At 39.1% G+C, this 26887-nt stretch overlaps 1 protein-coding gene across 7 annotated transcripts in view; it reads right to left on the bottom strand.

The window, feature by feature from the left end:
- Positions 1–26887, bottom strand: part of macrod2 (mono-ADP ribosylhydrolase 2) — a 277199-nt gene that overhangs the window by 180844 nt on the left and 69468 nt on the right. For all 7 annotated transcript variants that reach the window (XM_049736627.1, XM_049736628.1, XM_049736626.1 and 4 more), the window contains one exon: positions 285–401. In XM_049736627.1, the coding sequence (XP_049592584.1) occupies positions 285–401 (117 nt within the window). The remainder of the gene's footprint in view (positions 1–284; positions 402–26887) is intronic.

A 26887-nucleotide genomic window follows, 5' to 3' on the forward strand; every position in this document is an offset into this window, starting at 1 on the left:
GGTACCTTGACAACTTCCGTACGCGACTATGACCGAATGAGTGTTTTCTTGGACTTCAGAGTTATATATTTGTATATATGCAATGTATTTTGTTTCCACAAAGGCATTTTATGTGGTTTTTTTTCTCATTTCATTGTGCAGCTTGTGACCCGTGAGTGTACAATTATGCTGCATGACATTACATCTGTGCGTGAAAATAGAATAAAGCAGCATCAGGTCTTGAAAGCAAAAGCGCACACAAGCACGCACTGAGCAAAAGGAATGCATTAATTACTGGTACTCACATCTTGCAGGGAGATCATAGCCGCAGGTGATCTTGGCTTTGCCGGTTCCACAGCCATTTAGTGTTTGACACTCATCAAAGAGACAGGAACCTGCCGCTCTGTGTATGCAGCCATCCACTGCAAAACACAGACATACAGAGACAGACTTGAGACATGCATCAAAACATACCTATGACAAGACCAAAGCTTCGCAGACACTGGGGGAATTTTGATCTTTTCATCTCGATGTCAAATTATGTCCATAACACGGCATTCTCAAAGACTAGAGTCTGCCAGAGTGCAGTGCCCTTGTTGCTGGTAAATATTGACAGGCCTACGAATTAAATTAGCTGGGCTAGGATCTAATAACGTCTCTGTACACAGTGAAAATGAGACTGTTCTTCCTGTAATCCCTCTCCCCTGTCAACAGCCATCTACAATCAGATCATTAACTATATTTTCTGCCTCATGCTGGGAATCTTATATCTATCCTCTTCTCTGTCGCAGTGAGCCTGGTGCGATGTGGATCAGCGTTCTGATTCTGTCGCGCTCCCTTCTGATGTGTGTCCTGATTCCGCGGAAAACGAAGGCCCCGCCCCCCCCCCCGCAAGGTTTTAATTTTACCGGGTTAAGGCCGCGATTGCTGCTGATTGATGGTGCATCTTACAGAAGAAGGCAGAGAGATAGAAATCCACATTATCCTACTCTGAAAGCCTGACATCCCTCCAAGAGCATGTTATCAATCACGCTGAAACATCATAAAATACGTCTCAAGTTGTCCTGCAGAAATCCTCACAAGCCATTAGAGGATAACAAAGCCAAGAGGAAGAACAATGACAGATGGACAAACAAATGTGTCTTTTCTCTGTTTGCATTTGACCCAAGCAGAGGACTGCCCTCATCTATCAAAGGTTAGAGTTTAAAAAAAGAAAACTGAAACAACTAACACATTGCAATCACCAATGAGACCCCAAACCACCTTGGAATTGGGATAGACTATTATACGACGTAACAAGTGAACATTATGAAGACAAAATATATTTGGTGATGGGAGGTCCTTTATCTGAGTTCTTTTCAGTTTCTCAAGGATGAGTCAACAGCTGGGCAAAAGGTTTTCAGGGTCTATCAATCATCTTTAATGGAGTGAGGGAAAGCCGGTTGACAGAGACGGGGCCTTATGGCTTCTCGAAAAAGTAACACGCATCTGACAGGGATGTGGATATGGAGAAGGATTGCTCCGGTGACAGTGGGAGCTACTTAACACAGTACAGAGCAGCTGTAGCGTCGGCTACAAGATTGGAATCTAGAGTTTGTCCGCCAAAATGTTTCCACAGTTACGAGTTATTTGCATAACAATGAAATATACATCTATATTAGGAATAACACTAAAAAAGAGGCTGTCACAATGCATAAAGCGCTCCCATACAAAATACTATCTAGCTTTATATAGATTCAAAAAATTTAATTCAACACAAATGCATTTGACATTTGCAAATATACAATCCTGCTGAGGTCATTTATTTTCTATGTAAGAAAAGCAAGTTGGGTTAGGGAAAGGTAATAATACATATTTCCAGTGTGGCATTCACGTAGGAGTCTCTGCTCCCAAGACATTTCTCATGACTAGCAAGCAATTCTGATCTCTAGCCTACAAGTACCTTGGGAGCCCAGCAAGCAACAACATGAGGTGTGCTTCATCTCAGTGGCTGGAGAAAATGATTCCAAGTGATGGCTTCAATTTCCATCTCAGAGCTCTCCTCCCGTCCTCCTTCCCTCCCTGATGCATTGCGTACATCTAATGAGTCTGGGAATGTGTCCTTAGTGTCCATAAATACAATAAAAGATGGTGAAATGATTGACATAGCTGGAGAATGGATTTAATTTGCCTGTTTACAGGAATGAGTGCAGTTCAACAGATGCATTGTGTACCATATGGGTACAGGTCTGAGTGACGCAAATAAGATATGGGGGCTGGATGGGGAGCGCACAGAGAAAGACAGCTTTTGATTGAAAAAATAAAAATCACATTACGTGAGGTGGTTGGGCATTAACATGACTTTTTTTTTAATTAACCAAAAGATGTGGCAGTTTGGATGTCACTCTAAATCCTAATTGAAGATGAATTTCATCGCTATCACAGCGGATTCATAAATTGTGTATGCCTGACACATTAAAAGTGCAGCCGCAGAATCTCATTATGAAAGAACGATATTTCATTTTGGAAAAGAGGATGATACCAACTTATTTCATCTTATTTCTCTCAAGTGTGGCCTCTAAAATATAAAATAAAATGTGTGTGAAGTAACATTAGGGTGTCTATTTTATTTATATGATCTAAACTTTCAAATATATATATATATATATATATAAACTGCTTATCCTGTCTTGATAAGGGAACAATTACTCAGTCCACACGGTTTAATGAAGCTCAACTTTGATCAGTGGCTTGTCGGCATCCCTCACATTTAATAATGAGTTCAACAACAGAGACTAAGAGAGTGAGCGAGAGAGAGAGAGACAGCCACATTGGCAGAGACAAAAGCGGAGAAGGCTGCGTCACTTTAGAGCACTTTGAATAGGTTACTCAGCTATAACCTTGGCTCCTGCCATTGTCTGAGACACCTCTGGCTCAACCTCCCAAAGCTCAGCTCCCATGTGCATTAAGGGACCAGCAAAGCTCCGCAAGGCTTCTCCGAGGCAGCCTGAAAACCAAGTGGCTTTCAATCGCTCCATCAGACACAATGAATACCTGCTCTGCTCTCATTATAATACCCTGCTTTCAGAAATAGTGTCAGCTGCAGTTTTTCTCTCCTAATTATTTCCCGCGCCTCTGAGGGTTAGGATCAGGACTGGAGCCAGAGGAGGCAGCATGGGGTGGGTGGGGGATGGCATCGGATATGCTTGAGCTAGATTCTACCAAGCAGAATGTACAGAAGCCTGAATATCAGCAAATAATGAAAGAAAGGGGAATCGAGTAGCATTCATATGAAGACAACCAACTCGGCCGCATTGTCTTTGTTGCCGTCACCTGCCGACCCACAGAAAGTTCTCATCGCTGCAGGTTAGGAGAATAAAATATTTTAGTGATGCACTGTCACAAGACTGAAAACTGCCCCCCCCCCCCCCCAAAAAAAAAAGGGATTAAGAAAGGCCACAGACAAATAAAGGGATGAATTTTCAATAATGATCAGAATTGTATAAATTATTTTTCTACTCCGCAAAGATGAAATAAGTCCAGCTATAACAATGCAAAGCTAATTGTGATAAAGTGAGAGGACAAAGTGGACAGATGCACAGCTTCTAATTACACAGTGACTAACTGCATGCAGTGTTTACGAATTCTGGGCGGGTAAGGCATTTGAGTTGCTTTCATGATCCACAAATCATGCTTGACAAAATAATCAATTCCGTGATAACTACCAACTTTAAAATACAAGCTAATGGTGTGGAAGTATTATTACAAAATCGGGGGCTAAGATAACACAATGTAAGGAGAGAAGCACTCGCAAAGTACTCTATAGTTTTGTTCACCAATTTTTTTTTGTAGTAACCATAGCAACAGCTTATGTCCCATCACTTCTCAGCACTTTTCAGTGCTGAACACCGATCAAAGCCCCGGCTCAATTCCACCTCTGCAATTTACAACACCATTTTATTCTCAACTAATTTTACTGACGGAGAAAATGACATGGATTAGTTGTAACCAAGTGCCAATCAGCGATAAATGTCAGGTGGAATATGTTCAAGCCAATGTCGTCACTCCCTTGTGATATTGGATCGTGAATCCTAATCGCAGCAATTTCAGGTACAAACCGAGCTAGAGCTCGCCCCTTGCTGTAACCACATTCTGTGCAATGAGACAGTAATCTCTGCTCAAGCCATAATACCTGGGATTTGAAAAATGGTAAACCCAGATAGATAGTCACAGATGTTTCTCTGTAAATAGCCAATGAATAGCTAAGGTTTACATGGATGAAAATAAAGCAGACATCACAGCTTCAGCAAAACAAAATATTTCTCCTATTACAACAATGATCCTAAATAGATTCTATGTGATATCAATTGAATCAAGTGAATACGGCATCATGAATATGACATCTTGATGGCTTTCTAGGCAGTTCCAAAACATTTATTCTCTAAGTGCATTAATATTTAATCACAAAACTGTGAGAGTTTCTAAAAACTTCTGGAACAATGGTAAAATGTGGATGATGCCAACAAGCCCTGACAGTTGACAAGAACTCTAGACTGTTCATGCTGTTCCCAGAATCGTAAAACAAAGATCAGTTTGGTACTTGAGCTCAAGTGACACTGTTTTTGGAAGCGTGGCGTCTGACAGCTGTGGACAACTTGGTGCCGAACCCCAACGGTGCTGCACTTTTTGTGACAATCGTCAAAGTCCTTACTTTTAAAATGTTATTTTTTTTTAAGTGGTCTGTCTTGTTGTTTGAAAAAGGCAACGGACCCGTTCAGACTGTCAGCACAACTTCTAAAAAAAACAACAACAAAAAACATGTTGCTTTACTGCAAGTTTTACTGCACTGTATTTGACTCAGCTGCATGAAGGCTATCCTGCTATCAAATTGAACTATAGAATATTTAATAACATTTTAAATATATGTGTATGGTATTAAAAGATACAGTTGACTGCAGTATTTTAAAAATCCTACACAAAGCCCATAAAGACACAAAACTATAGACACACATTTAGAAAGATAATGTAATTTACACTAAGGAAGAGGCATTTACAATAAATAATAATAATAAATGTGTGGACAGACAATTTCTGGTTATGCCCATATTAACTGTTGTCTTCAAGAGATTCTGTATTTGAATAACACACACACACACACACACACACACACACACACACACACACACACACACACACACACAGACAAACACATGCATGCACGCACGCACGCACGCACGCACGCACGCACGCACACACGCACACACGCACACTGGGTGAGTGGTCTGGGGGGATTCAATAGCTTTCAGACTTCTTTCACCATGTCAGTCACGAACACATTTACTTTTTTGTTTGTTGTACGTTTATTGGTGTGTTTTTTTTTCTTTCTAGCATGTGCCTAATGGGTTTGTTCTTTGAATGGTAGAACAGTTCATAATTCCTTTACCTTGAATACAAGAAAAACAAAAACATCTCATCACATTCAAACCTATACCTAAGTTTTGTCTGAGATTCACCAAATACATGTGTTTGTATGGTTTCACATGGTGTATCTAGTATATGTATTCTGTGACTGACTGGTGACTAGTGAGCTCAGATGGCTTCCAGCTCACCTGGCCGTGACCCTTGGCAAGATAAGCGATAGAAAAGGGATACAATGGCTGTATTTCCTTTTTTTCTGGATTTAACTGAGCAGCGCCACATTAAGGATGAAATGATCAATACTCATGATCATAAAAGTGCTGATTAAAATCATTGTTAACAGCATTAAAGCTCAAAATGTGACTGATTCTCAGAAAACAACCAATTTTCACCTTATCTCAGACTATGATCACAGCTGCCTGATGGAAATCCATGTCTGTCTTCTATTACTCTACATTTTGTGTCCATTTCTGGGTGCAAGGTGCTCTAATAATCACAGATAAACACATACCTCCTCTGTTACAGTGTTCTCACCTTCCTTCAATATCACACTCATTTTTTCCCTTAACTTCTCATCCAATCTCTTATTACCAACAAACACACTGCCAGTGTAGCTATTATCACCCAGTCTTCTAGGTTAGATTACCTTCGGCACCCCTGCTTCACTACTTTTGCAACTGAAAAACAGTGTTTATAAAGAATGGACACTTTTTTTTTTCCAAATCCAATCAGTGAGTTTGTTTCTACATTTTGAAACAAAATCTATTGTTTTAACAGGTTTGAGACTTTGCTCATTCTGTGCAGTATTTCTAGAGTTGTCTTTTTCCTTGTATCATTCTAGTAGTTCGGAAAACCGTCCCTATGACAGAAGTTACTTTCTGTTAAGAAATACTGAGTATTTAGGATGTATAGAGTAGCTTTATTCAAGTGTCCTTTTCAGATACTTTAAACAAGAGTGGCCAAATGGTTGCTCCATCTTAAGAGAGTTTACCGTCGTAGGAAATCACTCCTCCACAATTTAAGCAAACACATTTTCAAGCATCAGTTTTCATTTGAACTAATATTTAGCAACATTAAACGTGACATTTTGCCCAACCAAAATGTTTGTAATTGCATTTAAAAAGAGATTTTAAAAAACAACTCCGTAGTACTGAATTTGTGATCTAAATGTGTCTAAATCCTGGTGGGATAAGGCTTTCATTAAATCACAGTAAGCTCTAGTCAGTCTCCTATTTGCCCATTACAAAACATAAGGCTGACTGACCACGGCTGACTATTTTCAATTAATAGAACACAATTTCATGCACCCATAATTAAATGTCACCTCGTGAAGAAAATACACTGTCTGGCAATCTGGGCTAATAAGGGACACACAAATGCTGAAAAAACATGGCTGGAAAACATAACCCCCAGCGTGGATCCTGGCTAAATTAATCATGAGTTACTTCCCTGGACAAAGTTCACTTTTGAGTGACCCAAGCGAGTTTGCTACTTGATTTTAAAAGATGGTTTCAGCCTGGATGTAGGTGAAAGTTGGACAAGAACACTTTGTTCGAAGCATAGTAAAACTTTGCACTAGGAAGCTACAGCAGACAGGATGAGACAAATGTATGTAATTATTGAGCAAACTTAACAGCAAGCTTGAAGGCAGTTGAGAAAAGAAAGCAAGCATGGTTGATTTCTCACATGCTTGGAACTCGGGGCCAAAAGCTTGGTGGGCAGTTCGTAATTGCAGAAATGAAGAGAAATGAAGCAGTTCCAAGAAAGACCACTGCTTTTGATTAAAATGCATGAACAGCTGTTGCTATTATGCATGGTTCCTTGGGCTAGCATTTGCAAGGCAATTTTTCATTAACAGGCCCACAGCCTTGTATAATGCGTACATATAGGACATATACCAGAGATGACTAGAGTCCCCTCGTCATTTTGACAAGGACTTGAATTGACTCGAGTCACTGGTTTTATGATTTGTGACTTGACAAAGTTCGACAGGAGACTCGGTTCAAATAAAACATTTCAAAATCGATAAAACTCATTATTTCAAGAGAGAATTCATTCATTTAAAAAGAAAAAAACCTTGGGCTCTTTGGCTCTTGTTTTACAAAAAAAAAAAGGCGTAAAACTAATTATTTCCAGAGCGAATTCATTCATTTAAAAAGAAACAAATCGTGGGCTCTTTGGCTCTTGTTTTACAAAAAAAAAGTCGTACCATAAAAATCCAACTACTTTAGAATGTAGCAGGTTTTGTGACATTATCGGTATGATTTGCCAGATTTACGGTAGTTGCCTTAATTTAATTACCAACATTCTGGACAAGCCCAAGTGTTTGCAGCAATACACCAAATCTTCATATTAACACACATAATATCTGATATTTTAACACTTTAGACATTGTATAAGTGCCCCAACTGATGACTGAGTGGAAGTGGTAATATTAATTTGGGTTCTTGGTGAACTGTGCAAGTTTGAAAGGCCTCTGGCTGTCAACATTTATAAGTTACAGTGAAAAGCAATTTCTCAAAAAGGCTGCAGCGGAAAATTTGTGTTGAATTCCTGGGTTTAGAATCAACATTTGTTCCATAAATATCTCTACTGCAAGTTTCCCTTAATGTCCTTTTACTTCTCGGAACAGCAATGACAAAACAAAAACAATTTGTTTTGTACTGTGCAGTGGGTCAGATGGGTGTCCACTCTGAATTAATAAATTAATAAGTCACCTGTCGTCAAATGCTTTAATACTGCAATAAAAGTGTGAGGTCAAAGACCAACTTCTTCTAGTCTTGAGACAACGTACACAAATTTAGTAATAAAAACCGACTTAAATGTTCTTGGCATATATTAATTTACCCAAACACTATTGAAACATCGTTTTCTCACCATTATGCATCTTTAGTCTTGTTTATTTAGGTGGAGACAATTTAAAACCTTTGGGATTAAACTATTAAGCGTCAAAATCAATACAATCAAAGTCAAATCCTTTCTGTCAAGGAGATGGCCCTGCTTCTCAAGATGACAATCCATTCTCAGTATAAAACAAACAAACACAATGGAAGTAAGATGTTCTGATGTATTTACCCAACTGATATTAATTCAAATGCCACTGATCTGTCTCAGGAAGACAGAAAAACAAAAAACAAAACAAAATAAAGCCACGTTGTATCAAAACATAAGAAAAACAGACTCAGATTACAGTACATACTGTCGTATCAGCATGTTGAATGTGTGCTTTTACAAGACGTGGCTGAGTGAGTGCTTAAACTGAACCAAAGAAAAAGGAGACTTCAATGGGACAATACATTTTGCATGTGTCTCATGGTCGGTAGACAAAGCCATAAGTGCCAGAGTCGAGGATAGCAAGCCTGGAATCCTGTCTAGTGATTTATCTGACTGCGTCTTGACAACTTTGGAGGCAAATCCCCAAGTATGCTATCTATTAAATGAGCCCGTGTCAGCGCATGGGAGATAAAGCGTCCACAGCTGCCCATAGAAACGCCGTCCTCAGGACCAGCTGTGACACACAAATCAAAGGCTCAGGGACTGAGACGAAGAAGTTGAGCTCACCTTCACACAGGCACACAACAAAGCACTGATGCTCTGCTCTATTAATCATTGAACCAAAACAAATTAGTACTCTTACCAACACTTAAGTACTTTAATACTGTTTTTTCTTCCTAAATACACCAAAATGTGAATTGAGAGGTTGGTTTCGAAATATTGAATATAATTTTTGTGGAAACGAGTAGGAGGCGGTTTCAGCACATGACCCCGAGTGTTGACAGATAATTAAGCCTCAATCATTTCATATTCTCAGCCATAGTTTTATTCATCCAACTTTGGTAGGCATGCAACTTAACAACACTGATCTCTGTAGGGTGTTAAATCTGTATGACATTTTGATTTTCATTTTACAGGGACTTTAAGAATAATGTAAAATAAATAAACCTAATTGTTCTCCCTACCCATATTCCAATGCCCCTCAGGAGAATCAGTCCCAACGGCCACAGTTCATAGAAGCAAGCACAATTGCAGTACACTAAAGCCATTTTCTCTTCTGGGTCTAACAATGCATAGCAGCAGAGCTTGGCTTATAATTCAAAGACCTGACTTAAAAGCATGTCCGTGGTGTGCTGTGTTGTGACACCATGTTCCTTAGCAGCAACATGAAGCAGAGATCCTGGCTCACCCACCCGAGCCAACCCCCACGTCCTCAGTTTTTCACCCACTGACTCTTCTTGTGGATGCTGGTGTGGTCTAGGTGCTCTAGTCAAGGCTATAGTTTGGTTCCACTATGTGAGAATCCTTGCTGCAGAACCACAGATTAATAAAAATGGGGCTTTTATAATTATACTGAGATGATTCCAGGCATTTCCTGCTGGTCCTTTTAATTACAGAGACAATTTTTCTCCAGGGAAGACCAGCTTTAATATACTTACCGGCTATTTCAAATGTACCTTATTTTTTAAGAGTACAAAAGTTTGTTTGACTTGAACTAAAATATTCTGTCTGTTTTTGATTTACAACTAAACTGACTAAATGTGATAGGTTGGGGCATTTATATGAGACAATATTCTTGACTGACTGCCGTAGTATCACAGTATAAGGGTCGAAGATGAGACTTCTACATATCTCATCTCTGTGAGTGACAATGGAAAGTCTAATAATGAAGCATACCTCCATTTTATTCCAGAGGCCTATCTCTGTAATATTGTAGCCGCCAGGTATCCATACAGCGGCTTGCTGTGAAGATATTTCCCCCCCCCAAAACTGAATGCAATATTCGCATCAATGTGTGAAATGTTAGATAGCATCAGGATGCAAATGTATTACAATTAAATGTGTGTGTGTGTGTGTGTGTGGGGGGGGGGGGGGGGGACACAATTTGTAACAATTATTATAACTATATTTTTTTTAGATTTTTTTTTTATATAATTTTATAAATTATAAGGGTTGCTGGTTTACTGGGGGCCTATCGCAGCTGATTTTAGGAGAAAAAGGGGTACATCCTGGATTTTTTTTGTCAGCTCATCGCAGGGCACATTCACAATGAGGACTGAGCCTGAATTCAAACCCCAGCCTCTGAGGCAGAACACAAGATCCACATCATGTCAACATTACAGCATTTCTATTGCAGCTTACAACAGAAAGCTGTGCAACCACATCATCACCACAATTTGCTATTAAGTAAAAAATACTAGCAACAATATTTTCAAAACAATTGGGCAGGAGACAAAAGTGTCAAGTGTTTCAATTCCTGTCAGAATAAAGACACAATGACTTCTTACCCACCTTTGCGTGTCATTGTTATTTAAGAAGAAGAACATCAAGGCAAAGGCGGTAGAAAGATACTAGCTTTTGTGCAGGCAATGTAAAAGTGACGTTCGTTTCACCATTAATATTATTTCCTACTAAAATCTCATCAGAACACATTGCAGGTGGAGCTGAATATCATCTATGGGGACTCAGTTCGAAGCCCCTGACCTTCCGAGATGATACGTGGACTCACAATGTAGTGAACTGTCACCTATGAGAATATTTTCTTTACATTTTGACTTTAAATTTCTTAGGTCAACATTATGTATGTCACAGGGGAAGTGCTGCAGCGATGATGGACGTTAAAAGAATAGCAACCTACATTTATTCTTAGTCTGATGGGTTTCGACATGGCCCCTTGAGCATGTTGTGAGCATATATAAATTTGGGACTTTCTTTATGTCACATAAAACGGACCCGTAACAGATTAAAAAAACATTAAAACAGACAATTTTGCATATTAAAATGAACTGTCGAAAATGTTTCAACTGTAGACTAGAGACTTAACCACCACTGTTTTTTTAATGTCTAACAGTCATACCTTAAGAACTAATCTTGCACAAAAACACACCATTCAAAGTCAGCTCTCAAACAAGTCATATAAGGTCAGCAAATTGATTGTTGTTGAAATAAAAATTCAAAGAGAATACAGGTAAAAAGGCTATTTACTAGTTGATGCACCATGACTGATTCTCTTGCTTTGAAGCGGATTGTCTGAAGGCCATATGAAGTGGCTCTTTAAAATTAATGAAATGAGTGCAACACACTGGGAAAGCAGCCAGGGATTATGCTGTCTTTAGGACAGCGACAGCCTGGAAACCTAGCCAGGTCCACTCTATGTCTAGATAATTGACGATGCAAATCAATCGTCTGCGTGTGGCCGGTGAGGTAGTTTGAGCAGCCGAAGTTTAAGAGACATCCCTTGTTTCTGAGTACCATATTTTACGGACTATAAGTCACAGTTTTTTTCAAAGTTTGGCTAGGGCTGCGACTTATTCTCAGGAGTGATTTACGTGTGGAATTATTAACACATTATTATATCATTTTACATGTTATTTTCACACTAAACCGCAAGAGGGTGCTTTAAGCCTGTGGAATAATTGGAACTGCAACTGACGATGAATATGACGTAAGGGACGTAGAAGAAGAAGCGCCACATCTTCTACTTTCGGAGGTAGCGGAGTTGTTTAAAAGTGACACCGAGGATGAAGATTTAATTGGATTTAGTGATTTGGAGTGACATGGATGGTTTGGTAAACTTGTGAGCATGTTATTTATGCTATAGCTAACTGAATAACTCTTAATATGTTAAACCAGGCATGTTCTCGGTTCATTGTTTATGTGTCATGTAACGTTAGCATACCGTACAATTATTCAGCCTGTCGTTGCCTCTATTCTATTTTCATTTTAAATTGCCTCTCAAGATGACATGTCTGTTCTTGGTGTTGGATTTTATCAAATACATTTCCCCCAAAAATGCGACTTATACTTCAGTGCGACATATATGTCTTTTTCTTCTTTATTATGCATTCTATGGCTGATGTGACTTGAACTCCGGAGCGTCTTATAGTACGGAAAATACGATACTCCTCGTTTTTGTCCCGATCTGGCCTGTTCTCGACCAAGGACATCAAATTCACGGCTATCTATTAAGCACGGAAAAGAGGTGCAAGCAATTCATGTGATTTTATATATAATGTCTAATTATGGAACAATATTTCCTGGTTTTAACAAAATATTTGCTTCTCTACATATCGTCTGTACACGTTTGAGTTACTCGATGAAATCAAGTAATCAGACCAGCAAGATTTCATCTTATATCATTTCAAAGTTAGCAAATACGTACATATTACTGTTTACTCTCACTCTGAGACACGCAGCTACTGTTGAAAAGCAATTTTGAGAAAATCAATATGCTATTCATTGTGTCAAGTTCAGACATAAAATAAAAATAACTGGAATGGCCTTTAGTTGAGGGTAGTTGTTTGCCAAGAGAGAACATTATTAGTATGCATCATTAATTTGAACATAGATAGCTACCACCTGTACCTAAATTGATCAAGATTAATGAATTATTCTCTGTGGGAAAAAAAGGAAAATGTTGATAAACATCCACACAAACGGAAATGAAAAACAGAAAAGCAACGTTTCAATTACATTTTTAAATTATGAACTAAATTAAAATGTTGTAAATGTGAAATCTGGTACATGTACTGTTCCATCTTAGAGGAAAATGATAAACCAGGCCTCCTGTTTGCAGTTTAAATGGTAATGACTAAAAACGGGTAGGAGGCGAGCAATTCATTTCTCATTCAGATATCTCTCAGATCATAACTGCCAAACCTAGGCAGAGAGGAAATTGAGCAATAGAGCAAAGCCGATGATCAAATCTAAAAAGGTAATTCTTTCTCTAAATACTAGATTCATCCTGGTCCCGTTGCTATAGTCGCAGAGGAAAAATGTAAGAAGAATGTGGCATTGATCACTTGGTGATGCTTTCATCATATGTGGTGGTCACAGAAAATTGGGTTATTGGATTGGTAGGTAAGTTATAAAATACAGCACAGGTCGGTTTGATGTTGGCCATGGCACACCTAACGCATTAGAGCAAACAGAAGAGCAACAACATTATGTAACCTATTTATCAAATAAATGCAATATTGGAATATATTTGTGACACGACTGGAGGGCAGGCATAATGAATGTGTTCTCTAAAGTCATTTAGAACAGATAAAAACTAGTTTAGTTTAATTAGATTTTCAAAAGGGTGGGTGCGTTGTCCCAGTTCTGAACGGGAACAGCTTTTGTGAAGTTTCATTTAAAAGCTTGGGTGCATGGGTGACTAAATTACATGCTAATTGTGCATTTTAATAAGCTGCACAAGTTTGAGGCAAAAGCAGTCTCAATGAGCAATGAGATAGACCAGGCATCTTTTGTAAGTAGGTTCTTCCCACTATATATAGTCTGATAAAACACTAGCCAAATGCTTTGTAGCAGTGTGTTAATAAAGACAGCATTGCTTAATCTATGATAATCAATTTCATTAAAGCAATATACTTTATGTTTCAAAAATGGTACTAGAACACAAAATTGTTAGTCATCATTCTCCTGAGGAAAAAATTGCATTAATGAACTGCTCCGGGCGAAAAAGAAATTTTGCTATTGGCAAGCTCGACTGATTTGAAATCCAATAAATGCGTCACTTCTGCTCATTCATATGTGCCATCAGCAGACTTGTGTGTTGTATGAAAATATTGTATTTTCTGGCAATAGTGTTTTAGTTGTATTTAAACTGCCTGGTCAACACTTTTGGCATTTATAAACTCCAGACTATAAAAAAGATTGCAAGACATCACAAGGTTTGTTCTGAATGAGAGTAAAGCTAATGAGAATGAATTGAATCAGTGAGGTGGATTTTGTTGACATGTAAAAGTGGTTCTTTGAACTGCCTGGGTGTCACACTGACATTACGCCAAGATCTTGTTTGTGGACTTAAGCTCTGTTTTCAACATAATCATCCCTGAATTCCTTTCTTCCAAATACCACCAATGCAGTCTCTCTCTGGCCATCAGCCAGTGGAGCTACAGCTTCCTGACGGAGAGGACGCAGTAGGTCAGTCTGGGGAGGAAGTCAAGCTGCTGGTGCTCCGGAGCGGGCGAACAACCTTGAACAATCTCAAAACTATAGTAATGATGTCGGACTGGAAACATCATTTGCCACAGCTGCAGCCTCACGATATCCAACTGCCATCTTTCAGGACCTGAACCGGGAGACCAATATCAACTACGTCCTGAAAAAGGCTCAGCAGAGAATACACTACATGTGACTGCTGAAGATGCACAGCCTGCATAACTGTTGTTGACCACTAGTCCACATTACTGGACATTTTAAAATGTTGAAGTACTCTCTTCGTCATTTGCAAAAAAAAAAAAATTCACCGTATCAGAATTCGTGCACTACTAGTCACTTGAATTTCCGTGAGGACTTTTTGCATTATTTGCAGAGCTGTCAATGTTCGTTCTTTGCTTGACAACTTCTCTGTACTTAGTATGTGTTATGTTGCTTATGTCGATAAATTCTGTGTTTTTATTTTTCTGCCTGTTTGGCCAAGGAACATTATTATGATTCTTTGCAACTTTCAAGTTGAAGTAATTGTTAAATAAAACCAAAACAGCTCACCCATTTTAACTAAGTGGGTTTTCATGCCGTCTGTTACTTATTGGAAATTATAGCTTGCGCTAGTGCTGTTTTATAATGTGAAAGGTACAATAACATTTCTCTGACATTTAAATACAGCAAAGCACGTCATGTCTGACTTTTGTGGGTAAGAAACCCAGAAACTCTTTCCAATAATAGTACAACAGATCATCTACTGTGTTAGAAACACGCCTTTTTCAAGTCTTCTTCTATGGCCTTTACATCACAACTGTCAGAGGTGAGGAAAAGAAATGCTATTATTGTGTAGTGCTCAGAAGACACTTGTTTGAGCTACTTGCCAATAAATGAGGACAATTCACGTTCCAATGAACAGCAGGGACTGATTCAGCGACTGATGTGTTAATTGGATACAACCAAAGAGGAGAGAGAATGACCCTTTCGATGACCCTTATCATTGAAGCCGTGCCTGGAGCACAATCTTAGGAATGACCTAGGTGTCAGAGGTTGATCAGGACAACCCCTGCTTAACCCCTGGACACATCGGCCCACAAGGTCATTTAACATCATTTGAGATCATACGTTAAAGGATACCAGCATCTGGCTCACATTTATCAATTGAATTTGAACTGTGCAAGTATCGGGCATGACAAGTAGATTGGTTTCATTGCACACAAGGCCATTGTGAAAAGTCCAACCCATACAAGCAAAGTGATGTGAGGAATCACACACAATCGGCCGTGGCAAGGGAAAAACTAAAGGGCTATGTCAAGAAGATTATAAAAATATATATATATATTTTTTTTCATTTATTAATCTGTGGCAATTAAACTATTCAATGAGGAGATGCAGGCAAAACATTTGGAAGACGTTTTTTCATAAAAACAACGTTAAAATAGAATGTAGTTGTTGTTTAGCTTTGCTACTCCTGGTTGCAGTTAAAGTGTGACAGAAAAACGACTGTCCACAGCTTGTACTTTGCAGCTCTCCTCTTCTTTTCCTCATCACTGCTGGGTAAAGACCAACCAGTAACCAAATCATAATATCGGTTTTCACATTTTCTGCACTGCTATGTTTTGTGTAAAATTAAGAGAATGGAAATGTTGTCCCTTAAACCTTCTGGTCAAATTCCAAATGGAAAAAAGCAATTGTCAACTGCTAATAAATGATGGCTTGGATATACTCTTGTTGCAGATGGTGTGCAAACATGTGGCATAAGGAGGGAAACAGGTTCTTGTAACAAGCTGTTGCTGTGGTCGTTATGTTTTGAGGATGCCACACATGCTCTTCTAACAGGGGGAGCTTAAGTGCTCAGACGAGGAGACAAATTGCTTGTATCAATATGCATCCTGCATCGCCAAAGAGAAAAGGTGACGTTAATTATTTACCAAGGAAGCCTGTTGCTTACACTGATGAACTGATGCGCTACTTAACATGTTGCTGCAAAACACTGCTTAGCGAGGGCTGCTCAATTAAAAGTAGCACTATACTTATATTGTATAACAGCTACAATATCTGATAGTCGACAGCTTTGCTGCTGGTACCATTCAAATATTCAAAGGTTTGGCTTCAATTTGTCTATTTCAACACACCATTCACATTTTTGGAAAATACAGCCTCCTCCACCACCAAGATGAGGGAAATTATTCATTTTATAGATTCCCTGATTTTACCATCAATGGTGACCCTCTTTACCTGAGCTTGTAGCTCTCTTATTGGCTTTGCCATTGATTGCTTTCCATCCACCCTGCCACCCACAAGGTGACCCATAACTAATAAACACCCTCAGAAAAGTGTCATTCAGCATAAAGGTCTCGTATGCTACCACCCATTCCAGTTCTGCATATTGTCTTTATACCTGCACTGTTACTTAAAACTTATGGATGCGCATCATGAGGACTCGTTCAGGAGCTGAATGATTCATCCAGATAGTAAAGATGTCAGATTTAAGTCACATTAGAGATGATTTTATCATAGCGGGTGTTATGGAATGCATAGCTGATGACTTTGTATTCGTGCTTCCACAGACAATAGTGTAATAAATTGGAAACATCTGCTTGTGAAGAGTGCTCTATTATGACCCTACTGCGGAGCAATCAGCACCTTAGCAACAAAGAGCCACTATAATCATACCATTTCCTGCACGATTAAACAACAACCTTACACAAGTGCTGAAAAAGAGATGGAACAAAATAGATTGTATGAACGCTTTCAATGTGACACCGACAATGACCATTAGTTACAAGAAACCTTTGCTCAACATCAATTTAGCTGAAATGTCACCCATCTTTAATGGCTGTTAAAGTGGGGACTAAGAAAAGGCAAGGCTGTTTGTGTTGCATTGTACAAGCCTAGAGGTTCCACCTTTTAAAAAAGCACTTGACCCGGTTCCACACATTGGAGTGTCCTTTCCACGGTAATGGCATTTTGCATAATGCCATTACTAAGCTTAAAGCGTGAAATCACCCTGCCTTAGTCGGGATTTGTAAAAGAAGAAACAACTGTGCAAGTGGGTAAGTGTGCATGAGGGGGCTGGGACTGAAGGGGCCATTTAAGCATAAACAGATTTTTCAAAATCTTTTGGATTAGTTAATGAGAGGCGTTGGGGGAAAATACGTGGGACATGCAATGAGAAACAACTGTTTGCCAATTTAGCGCTAAATAACGCTTTTATTAAATTAGTTGAACATCCTACAAAGTGTCCTACGTTAAGGGAATTCCCAAATATGAAATTCATGTCATACAATTTGGACTGTGGCCAACATTTTTAACCAATCCCACGTATGACAAAAATACAAAAACAAAAAATAAAAAAAATAAAAAGTTAAACTCTTATCAAAAAATGAAATTTGGGTTACTTGTTTTATGCTGCTACAGTATCTTTTGGAACAACAAATATAGTACACTCTTGCATATGTCAGTGTGTTAAATAACAATAATATTTTTAGACTAACTGCGGTCATTTTTATGTTAAATCCTACAAACATTTTGCCAGAATAGTGCCAGACTTTTTTGTTTGTTTTTTAAGTTAAAAAAAAAAAAACTTTCCATAACTGCCCATTGTGTCTCCAAAGTACTTTAAATGACAGACACTATAAGTAATAAAAGCAGGGAAATTCAGCCTAAATGTCTTCTCACCCTCAGCTGTCAGCATAAAAAGTGACCCACAAGATTCTATCTTTTCCTAAACACACCTCAGGGAGCCTTGAAGAAGACACTGACCTCAGCCCCTTCTGGCCTTCCATGCCCTGAGCTGAACTCTCTGGCCAGCTGCAACATTGATCTTACAGGCTAAAATTTCAAGGGCTGAAAAACAATCTCCCTGTTGGCAAATGGATGGCATAGCACCAAAATTCTTAGGTCATTAGTTCATGATGAGCCTGGAGGTTATGTGCAAGAGTGGTGAAGTGGAGGAATGTAAGGAAGGGTGAAGAGATACACAAGGATCAGAGCTTTCCTGAAGACATTGGCTCTGTCTCGTGACCTGGGGACTGCTACATTTGTGCCCCCCTAATACCCTCTTGCTGTATACATGTTATATACAGTAATATAATACAAGCATGACTAATTCAACTGCTCATGTGCAGCTTAGCCTACTGTGACAACATTCTAACAAGTTTATCATGGCAGAACAATTACTGTTGGACTTCTCACCTTGTTAATAATGGTGCTTGCTCAACACAACTACAAAGAAGCTATTCTGTCATTGAGTAACTCTCCCAAATGTTGTCTCGCCATGATCTTCCTGATCCTTCTGAAAATCCTGTCAAAACGATTGTCCTTTCATAGAATGACTACTGAGCTTATTATATAACATCGCTGCAGTCTACTTTCCAACTTTTTAACAAGTACAAAGTTGAGAACCACTGTCGTTAGCCATTCATGTTTGATCGCATTGCATGTTATTAAAGTGGTTCACTTCAAATCCTTGCTCGTTACTACTAGAAAAATATTAGTCATATGGAATTATGCAGGACAGAAACAAAACTTAAAGAAAATCAGTTTCATATCAAATGTTTTAACGCTACAGTCCAGGATGATTTTCATGAGAAAGGTTTGCGGTTCTGCCAGGTCTTAAGCGACAGAATTATTGAAACTGTGCAAAATGAAGTCTGAAAATACAAAGAAAGGCTTATTGTGTCATTCTTGAGCATGAGTGAATCCTCCATCCTTCGGAAGAAAACAAGAATGCGGTTGAACCTTTGAAGCGGCGAATCCTAGTCGTGGCACTTAAACAAGTGGGAGTACCAGTATATTGTTGAGGGAAAAAAAGACTAGCTCCATGGAGCATTTAGAATGAATTTTTGGCACATACGTTTAAAGCAGAAGGAGAGCAGGGAATTATTCTGCCATACATGAAGAGGTCTGCAGTTATTTGTAAACACTGAAAATTCCCACCATGCAGATTCTGTGTATGATGGTAAATATAGAATACTGGAAAACATTGCCTCTTCTGTTTTATGATTATATTAATACTGCAGTAAAAATATACCAATGATGTCATCAAGGGACCAGTTGACGTCCACTACATCACATTTGTTTGGACTTGGGAATTAAAAAAATCTGAAGTCATGGACCCACTAGCGAATAAATACATGTGGCTATTTAATTTTAGAGACATACTAAAAACATGCTAGTGAGATATAACGATTTTAACCGCAATCCACTATAGATATAAGGATAATTCCACTGAAACACCAAATGTGGCAGATGATAAGAGAGCATTGATTCAAATAGTACAATAAATGATCGGATAAATAGTTGAGGCATTATTTTGGGTATCTGTTTATTTCAATGGACCAAAACAAGTTGATTTAAATAGCACAATAAATGGTAGGACAAATACTTGAGGCAATAATTTGGGTATCTGTATATTTCAATGCACCAAAACAAATTTAAAAAAACAAAAGGCACGTGATGTATTCTGGCTATTGTGTGAAGTGTAAGTGTTTCTATGCTGGGTATTTTTCCACATTTTCCTTCTATTACCTTTTTTTTTTGCCTCATTCGTTTCATGCTTTTTCTGGTCTTTCAAATTTCGATTTGCTCTCACTGAACAAAATGACAGAGTTCTTGTCGGAGGCGCTCTTATCGACAGTCTCAATCCCGCAGCGAGAGATCCCTTGCTATTTGTTGAATTTAAGTATGATGGTGCGCTTTAGTGGCTCATCTGCTGCTGCACTTTCTCAGCCGGCACTCGTGATTAGATTTCATATCCCAACCGGCTGAAGATAAACTATATCTCCATTGGCCAGGCTTCTTAAGATCAGGCTGCCTTTATGGAAGCTTTATCACAACACATTCCTCTAAACATTGTGCTGCAGGAAACCATGCTTATGTCAATTAATAAAATATTTAATAGTATTGTTATTTGGTTTCTCAAGGGAGATGATCAAGGACTCCTAAAGGGTGGCACTATATATAAAATTCTTAAGCTAGGCTCATAGAGGCCATTTGCCATGCGGGTGTATATACGGCAACGTTTGAAAAGAGAGTGGGGGGTGGGGGTGGGGGTGGGGGGCTGCTGTGTGTATTTATTGTTCGCTTCTGCTTTAATGGCTCGTGACTGGCTAGCTTTATTAAACTGGGCTTTGAGCACACACATAGCAGCACTAAAACTTCCGGATGGCTGAGAGGGGATCAATTTGAACTGCCGCCTGTAAGAATTACTGCCAAGTAATGGTATTATCACACAGGTAGGTCTTGCCAGTGTTAAGGGTTAACTAGACCATTTAAATTCTTTAATCAACTTTGATATGAGCTGCATGACAATTATATTGTGATACTTTAAGATTTTATTTTTTTTTTTAGGTGGAGAGCTTTTTGTGAATATTATTTAGGACAAAGCCTGGCCAAAATAGTTACAATAAAAAGGACAAAGAGACAAATCCAATTAAAGTTGATTTGCCAAACCTCTGTGTCTTGATGTGAATCAACTCATGTAACCACCAATAAAATGGTCAAAACTATACAGCTAGAGACTGTAAAAAATATTAAAGGGGGAATCTGCAGTATAAATTGCTAACCAGATTTGAATGTAAAATCAATTCAATGAGCCACTGTGTCATTGATAAATCAAACTATAACAACTGCCATTTATACCTGTATATTTAATGCTTATTTTTTTACACACGTGTCTTTCTCTGCGGCTTTTTGTGTCATTTTTGACAGACCGAAATTGTGCCTCTATTAATGGTGTTACCCTGCTGAAGGTTGAGGAAAAAGGTTGTTGTTTGCCAAGGAGGCCAGATTAGCACTCATCACAAGTGATGTTTGAGATCCTCCACTGACCCCAGAGGGCAAGAAGCCAAACCGCTTCCACACAGGGGCCCAAACTGCCTATTGTCACCAGCCACCCAGAAGAACAGACAACAAATTGCTATGTCAGGAACTTCATCCTTCACGCCAATATAATGTGCAGCTTTTGTCCCACATCTAGTGAAAGGCAATAATAAATGATATCCCACAGAGGAGCAAAAACATGGTTCAACAACAGCTACAAAAAGATAACATGTGCTTTGATGTACGCATTTGAGTGATTTTGCCTGAGACTTCTCTATTTGCAAAGTAACAAAATAATCATGATGCAAATGAATGCATATTTAAACTACAGCGCACATTATGCAAGAGGCAGAATATAAACAGATGGCTATGAGCTAGCAACAAATGACGAGTTACACATTTTCAAAAAAATAAATGACATTTAAGAAGGCACCAAGTCACGGGCAATGACATCCACCCATCCAGCCGTTTTAAACACCAGATGCCCTCAATGATATAAATAAATCAAAAATGTGTATATGGTTTGACAGCTCTTGATAAGCAAGATATACAGCATCATGGCAGAAGCCGAGTACTGCCTGCCGTAGATAAAGAATTTTTAGGTGGTAGTTTACTATAATTGGATAGTGAATGTTATTCACCTCTTTCTGTTCTGGCAAACAAATAAAAACAATAAAAAAATAAATACAGTTCTGGCCCAATAAAGGTAGCTGGCAAAGGTTGGAGTAAGCATTTTAAAAGCCAACCAGATGAAATGCATCATTAGGGTGAATTTCCTAATCTGCTCAATCATGGAAAAATAATTAGGTATTTCTGTCCCCATAATGCTCATTGACAACAAGACTGAAAATATTTTAAGCATAGTTCATTAAATAAGCAAAATATACCATTATTGTACATCAATAAAGAAGGCTTGATAAGATTCAGTGGCATTGGAACGAAATTTTCTTGAAAGATGTTACACTGCATTTCATACAGTGCTGTACACCTTTTCATTTATACCGTGGAAAATACAATAAACCACATTATTCTGTTGAATGACGCAGAGGAATGAGTAAGTATTTTTTTAATTAGGATCTTGGCAAAAAAAAAAAGGCTTCTGCGTGTTTCTCGTATGAGCAGTAGCCATCCTAAATGGCAGCAATAAAGGCACACAGATCTTGCAGGGCTGTAAAAGGCTCCAGTAAAATAAAATGCATGATTTAATGGCCATCTGTTTGGTGCCTATGCAGACCTTACTGCGACATGCTTTGTGAGCGATCAAAGGCAATGTCCACATCAAGAGCAATTCACCTAAGTAGGCACAAGGGGAAATTAGCAAGCCATGTTTTCAAGCCCAATTGTAAAATAACCTCGAAAATGAGTCACTCTGTCTTTCATTCTTTCTTGAACCAGATTTGTCATTGACTGTTAATGCTTATGAGCTACATCCAGAGCCAATTTAGGTGTTGGTGCGAAATACCCATGCGCACACTTTGAATAGTCATACAAACAAGCACAGAAAGACACCATTCAAATTGCCCCATTCATATATAATCTAGGTTTAATAAAAAAATTAACAGCTGTGCCCACAAGAGAGCATAATACAGCATAAGGAGTTGAACTAAAACAGTAAAATACAAAAAAGACAGAAAATTGCTTGATTCATATGAAAGCATACACCCTCACTCAAAAGCCTCTCAGAGGAAACAAACTTCATATACAGTAACTCACATTAGGAACTTCAATTAAAAGGCTTGCCATTTCAAGCGAGATCCAGAAAGTAAGCAATATTTCACACGCTCAGTGAAAATATAGTCTCACATGTTGAAAAGATAATTAAAAAAGTAGTTGTTTTTCACATCTTATTCGGTCCAACCCATGTTATTAGCATGGTTGGGGACATTTTTTTTTCACCTACCCAAAGGGTAGAGCATGTTTTTTCAGAGGTTTTAGGTAAAGGCTTTAAATGAATTTAAGATTTATTTTTGCGTGCTTTTGTCAAACAGAACACATCCTCTAAGAGAGAGCTACTGTGGAAAAAAGTATTCCATGGAGTATTGGCAAGGGAAGTAAACAACTTTGAAGGTGAACAAATGGTTATCGGACAAAATTGCAAAAAGGTCAAGTGTTTTCCTGGGTATCCACTTAAATCATCCGCACTGTGACCTTTAGGTCAAAACACACATACACAGCTAACAATAGGACTCAAAACTAGAGCTGTGTGCCACTTCATTTACACCCCTCCCATACCGCATTGAGTGGGAGGAAGTCAGTATGTTGTTGATCACTCCATCCGTACTGGAGGCCAAAGGATAGGGACGGTGTCTTTTTTGCAATTTCAGGTGAATGTGGTGTGTGGTTGTCTTTGCCCAGTTAGCTTCAAAAGCTTGAATCTTACTCAGATTGCAGCAGCTCCATCCACCCACCAACGGTAAACACAATAGCTCCCAATGGTGCTGAGCTGATTGCGGTTTCATCAAGGCTAGTACCAGGGCCACATGAGATATGTTCTGTCTCTCTCACAGTTTGATGAACTGGGTCATTTTCTCTGCACATAGTAGAAAGACCCTAACAAACTGATTGGCAAGCTGTGTCTATCAAGGCTTAGAAAAGCTGCTTCAAAAAGGCGCGAGGTAACAGTCAATACTAACAAAATGATACCACAAATCTCCCCCCCAACCCCCGAGAATGCTCATTAACTGCTAACTATGTACTGTGCAGTATATGCTAAGGTGAGCCTCACAGAAGCATGCCAACTTTCAGTGGGCTCAAATAGCATTTCATCACGAGGAAAAACAATTTCTAGACATATGCAAACCGCATATACAAAGTGCTGCTTTGCTGTCACAATTGGGGGTTATGGACATAAAATGTTGACCAATCTGTTGAAAGCGGCTTCTCTTTAATGAGGCAATAATAATGTTTGAACAAAGAAGTAATGATTCCAGGGGTAAAAGGAATATTTAGAATCCTGAAGATTATTTTGAACAATATTCTCAAATTAAATCACTCATAGGGCCAAAACTCAAAACACACATTACTTCGAGTCTGGAACCCTGCAATAATGACCTGCTGGTCTCTTTCAACATTATGATACCTCATGTGTATTTGTGTTAAATATAAAGTAAATGTCTTTGAGAATAGCAAAGACACCATATGTTTACTGTCGTTACGCGCTAGCTGTGCAGGCAAGTTCCACACTGTTAATCAAATGGTTTCACGGGCCAGATGCGACCCGTGGGCCGTGAGTTTGACATGTTCTACGTAAATAGTATTAACAATTATCATTCATTGTATGGAGGAAAATGCTGAGATGCAGTTTTACAACCAAAGTTGGTCAGTATTATTTTCATTCACTACAAAATAATAGTTGCTGTCAGCCTACAAAGATATTAGCGAACTTTGTGTGTATGTTGATGACCTGAAACTCGTGCTTGTGGAAAACAAACCATTAATTTGCAGTCAAACATGAGAACCCATAACACAAACAGTTTAGCTTTCACGCCACCCACTGTGGCAGACATCTGTTCTCTGCTCTTTTTGTCTTCATCCCTCTGCCATTTCCCACACCTCCTTTTTCCACATTCATTTTTTCCTGACATTCACCTCCAGTCTACTGTGCTTCTTTACGTGGGTTCCTGTGACTCTCCTTAGAGAACTGTCTACAGAGCACACACTGCAGGAGCACTGTGCAGGTGATAATAAAGTGCCTAGGAAGAGGGGATAAGGTGGAGTGGTGGGTATCATCCCAAAGGTATAAATGCTCATCTCCCCCACAAAAAGGACGCAGGGAGCGTATTTTACCTCAGTCTAACTCACTGGCTCGGTGTTAGCCTAAGCCGGTGTGCCAGGATTGTTGATCGGCCTTTTCAGAAAGCAGAAAGGGGGTTCACACTGTGATACGTCCACGTCCTAAGGGATGCTCGGTGTTTCATCAGCTCAATGCCTGTCTGTTTATGTTGCATAGCCAGGCTGAGAAAAGCAGAAACGAGAAAGTGAAGATCTTCACCAAGGGAACCCACAGATACAGTGAATGATAAATACAGGGTGAGGGTAAGAAAGGAAGGCGAGAGGAGGGAGAAAATGCTATTCCCCGTGGTCTGGCAAAAAGATGACAGCTTTCCTCTGGAGCATGATCTCCTCTCTCTCGGCTGAAACCTCACTTGCAGGCAAGCGGCCTGTCAGACAGACCTACAGTCGATTGCCCCATGAGGGACTCAGAAGCTCGACAATGAGTTACATGTTGACAAAAAGCCACCACAGTAGGTCAGTTTCAGCAAGAGGTGTCAAATAAGGACGATGACTAAGCAACCAAAAAGCCTGTCCAAGACCACTGCATTTATATTCCTTTCCCACAAAGTTTGGACCTCACATAATTAATAAACCATTCACTATGGTAGACTGAAATATTGGGGCACAGGGAGCAACCAACCATGACAGTTTTTGTCTCTACACTTTATGCCTCTGGGATGTGCAGTATAGCTCGTCACTCTGTGCCAAACCTCAGGCCTATAATGTGTTAATTTGATGAGAGTACCATACATGCCTGTCAGACCAATTTAATTTCCATGAATGGAAACCAGTATAGTAGATGTAGTGCCTAACTGACAGGCAACATATTTCATGTTGAGTAGAAAATTTTGAATTTGTCCACAACCTCTTACAGAACTCTGGTCAACCTCACTTTTTATAATATGTCAATGTTCCTTGAAGCAGTGCTGATTAACATGTTTGTTCACATCTGGGTTTGAGCAGCTGTTAACATGCGCACTTTCATAAACAACACATTAAAGAGGCATGCAGTAATAACTCAGTAAAAGGCAAAGCATGCTGGAAAACATCTCTTCCGCCAATTCCCTCACACCCTAAATATGTTTTTTTTAAATGTGTGAAGTGAAGCGCTGATGACAAAAAAAAATTACAAATGCATAATTCAGAGCAGCAGCTGCCTTTCTGTAACTTGCGGCTTCCACCCATGATCACACTCTGGGTCTGTCTACATGCAGTTCAAGCGCTCTGTATCTTTGGTAGAACATAACAATGTGAGTGGATGTTGTCTGTGATTAAGCTGAATACCCCCCACCATTGCCACCACCAGAAATTGCTACCAACTTTTCAAGTAATAAACTATTTTTACCAGTAACTCTTCTGGGGTGGAATACAAAACTTTCTGGTACCTGCCCTGCAAATTCTTCCTAAGTCGTTGGTTTTCACAGTCAACTCCTTTAATCAAGCCCAAACTAGGAAATAGGGCATTCAGCCCTTCAGCCACGGAAATAGCTAAATGTGAAGGGGTCTAATTTTACGTGAAAACCGAATCTTTAACATTCTCCTAAGCAATGATAACTGGTCAGATTTAATCTTGCAGCTAGCAAAGAAAGAATGGACCCACGATCCTGACTGAAGTCATCCCACAACACAGCATGGCTCCTATACACTGAATCACTGGAATAAAATAATGTGTCACTTAAATATTGAGGAAAAACCCAATGAAGGATTTCAAACTATGACATCAACCATTTCTGAATGAGTGAGTGACCATGTGGCCAAGTTCTCAACTCCTCATATGACGCGTCCTCGTGTTTGCTTCGCACTGTTTGGTAAGACTATGATGTAGGGTAGAGAGCCTTCCTAAGAACTGTCCCCATCTGTCAGATCTCATCACTCCATCCGGCATTGCTGGGGGCAGTGGGACCCAAACTGACCACTGAGTCAACTGACAAGGCAACTCAGCATCCAGATATTGTGGAATAAGACTCATAGAGCTGAAGCCCAGTTAACA

The sequence above is a fragment of the Syngnathus scovelli genome, chromosome 12 (genome assembly GCF_024217435.2).
Source record: "Syngnathus scovelli strain Florida chromosome 12, RoL_Ssco_1.2, whole genome shotgun sequence".
Classification (NCBI taxonomy): Eukaryota; Metazoa; Chordata; class Actinopteri; order Syngnathiformes; family Syngnathidae; genus Syngnathus; species Syngnathus scovelli.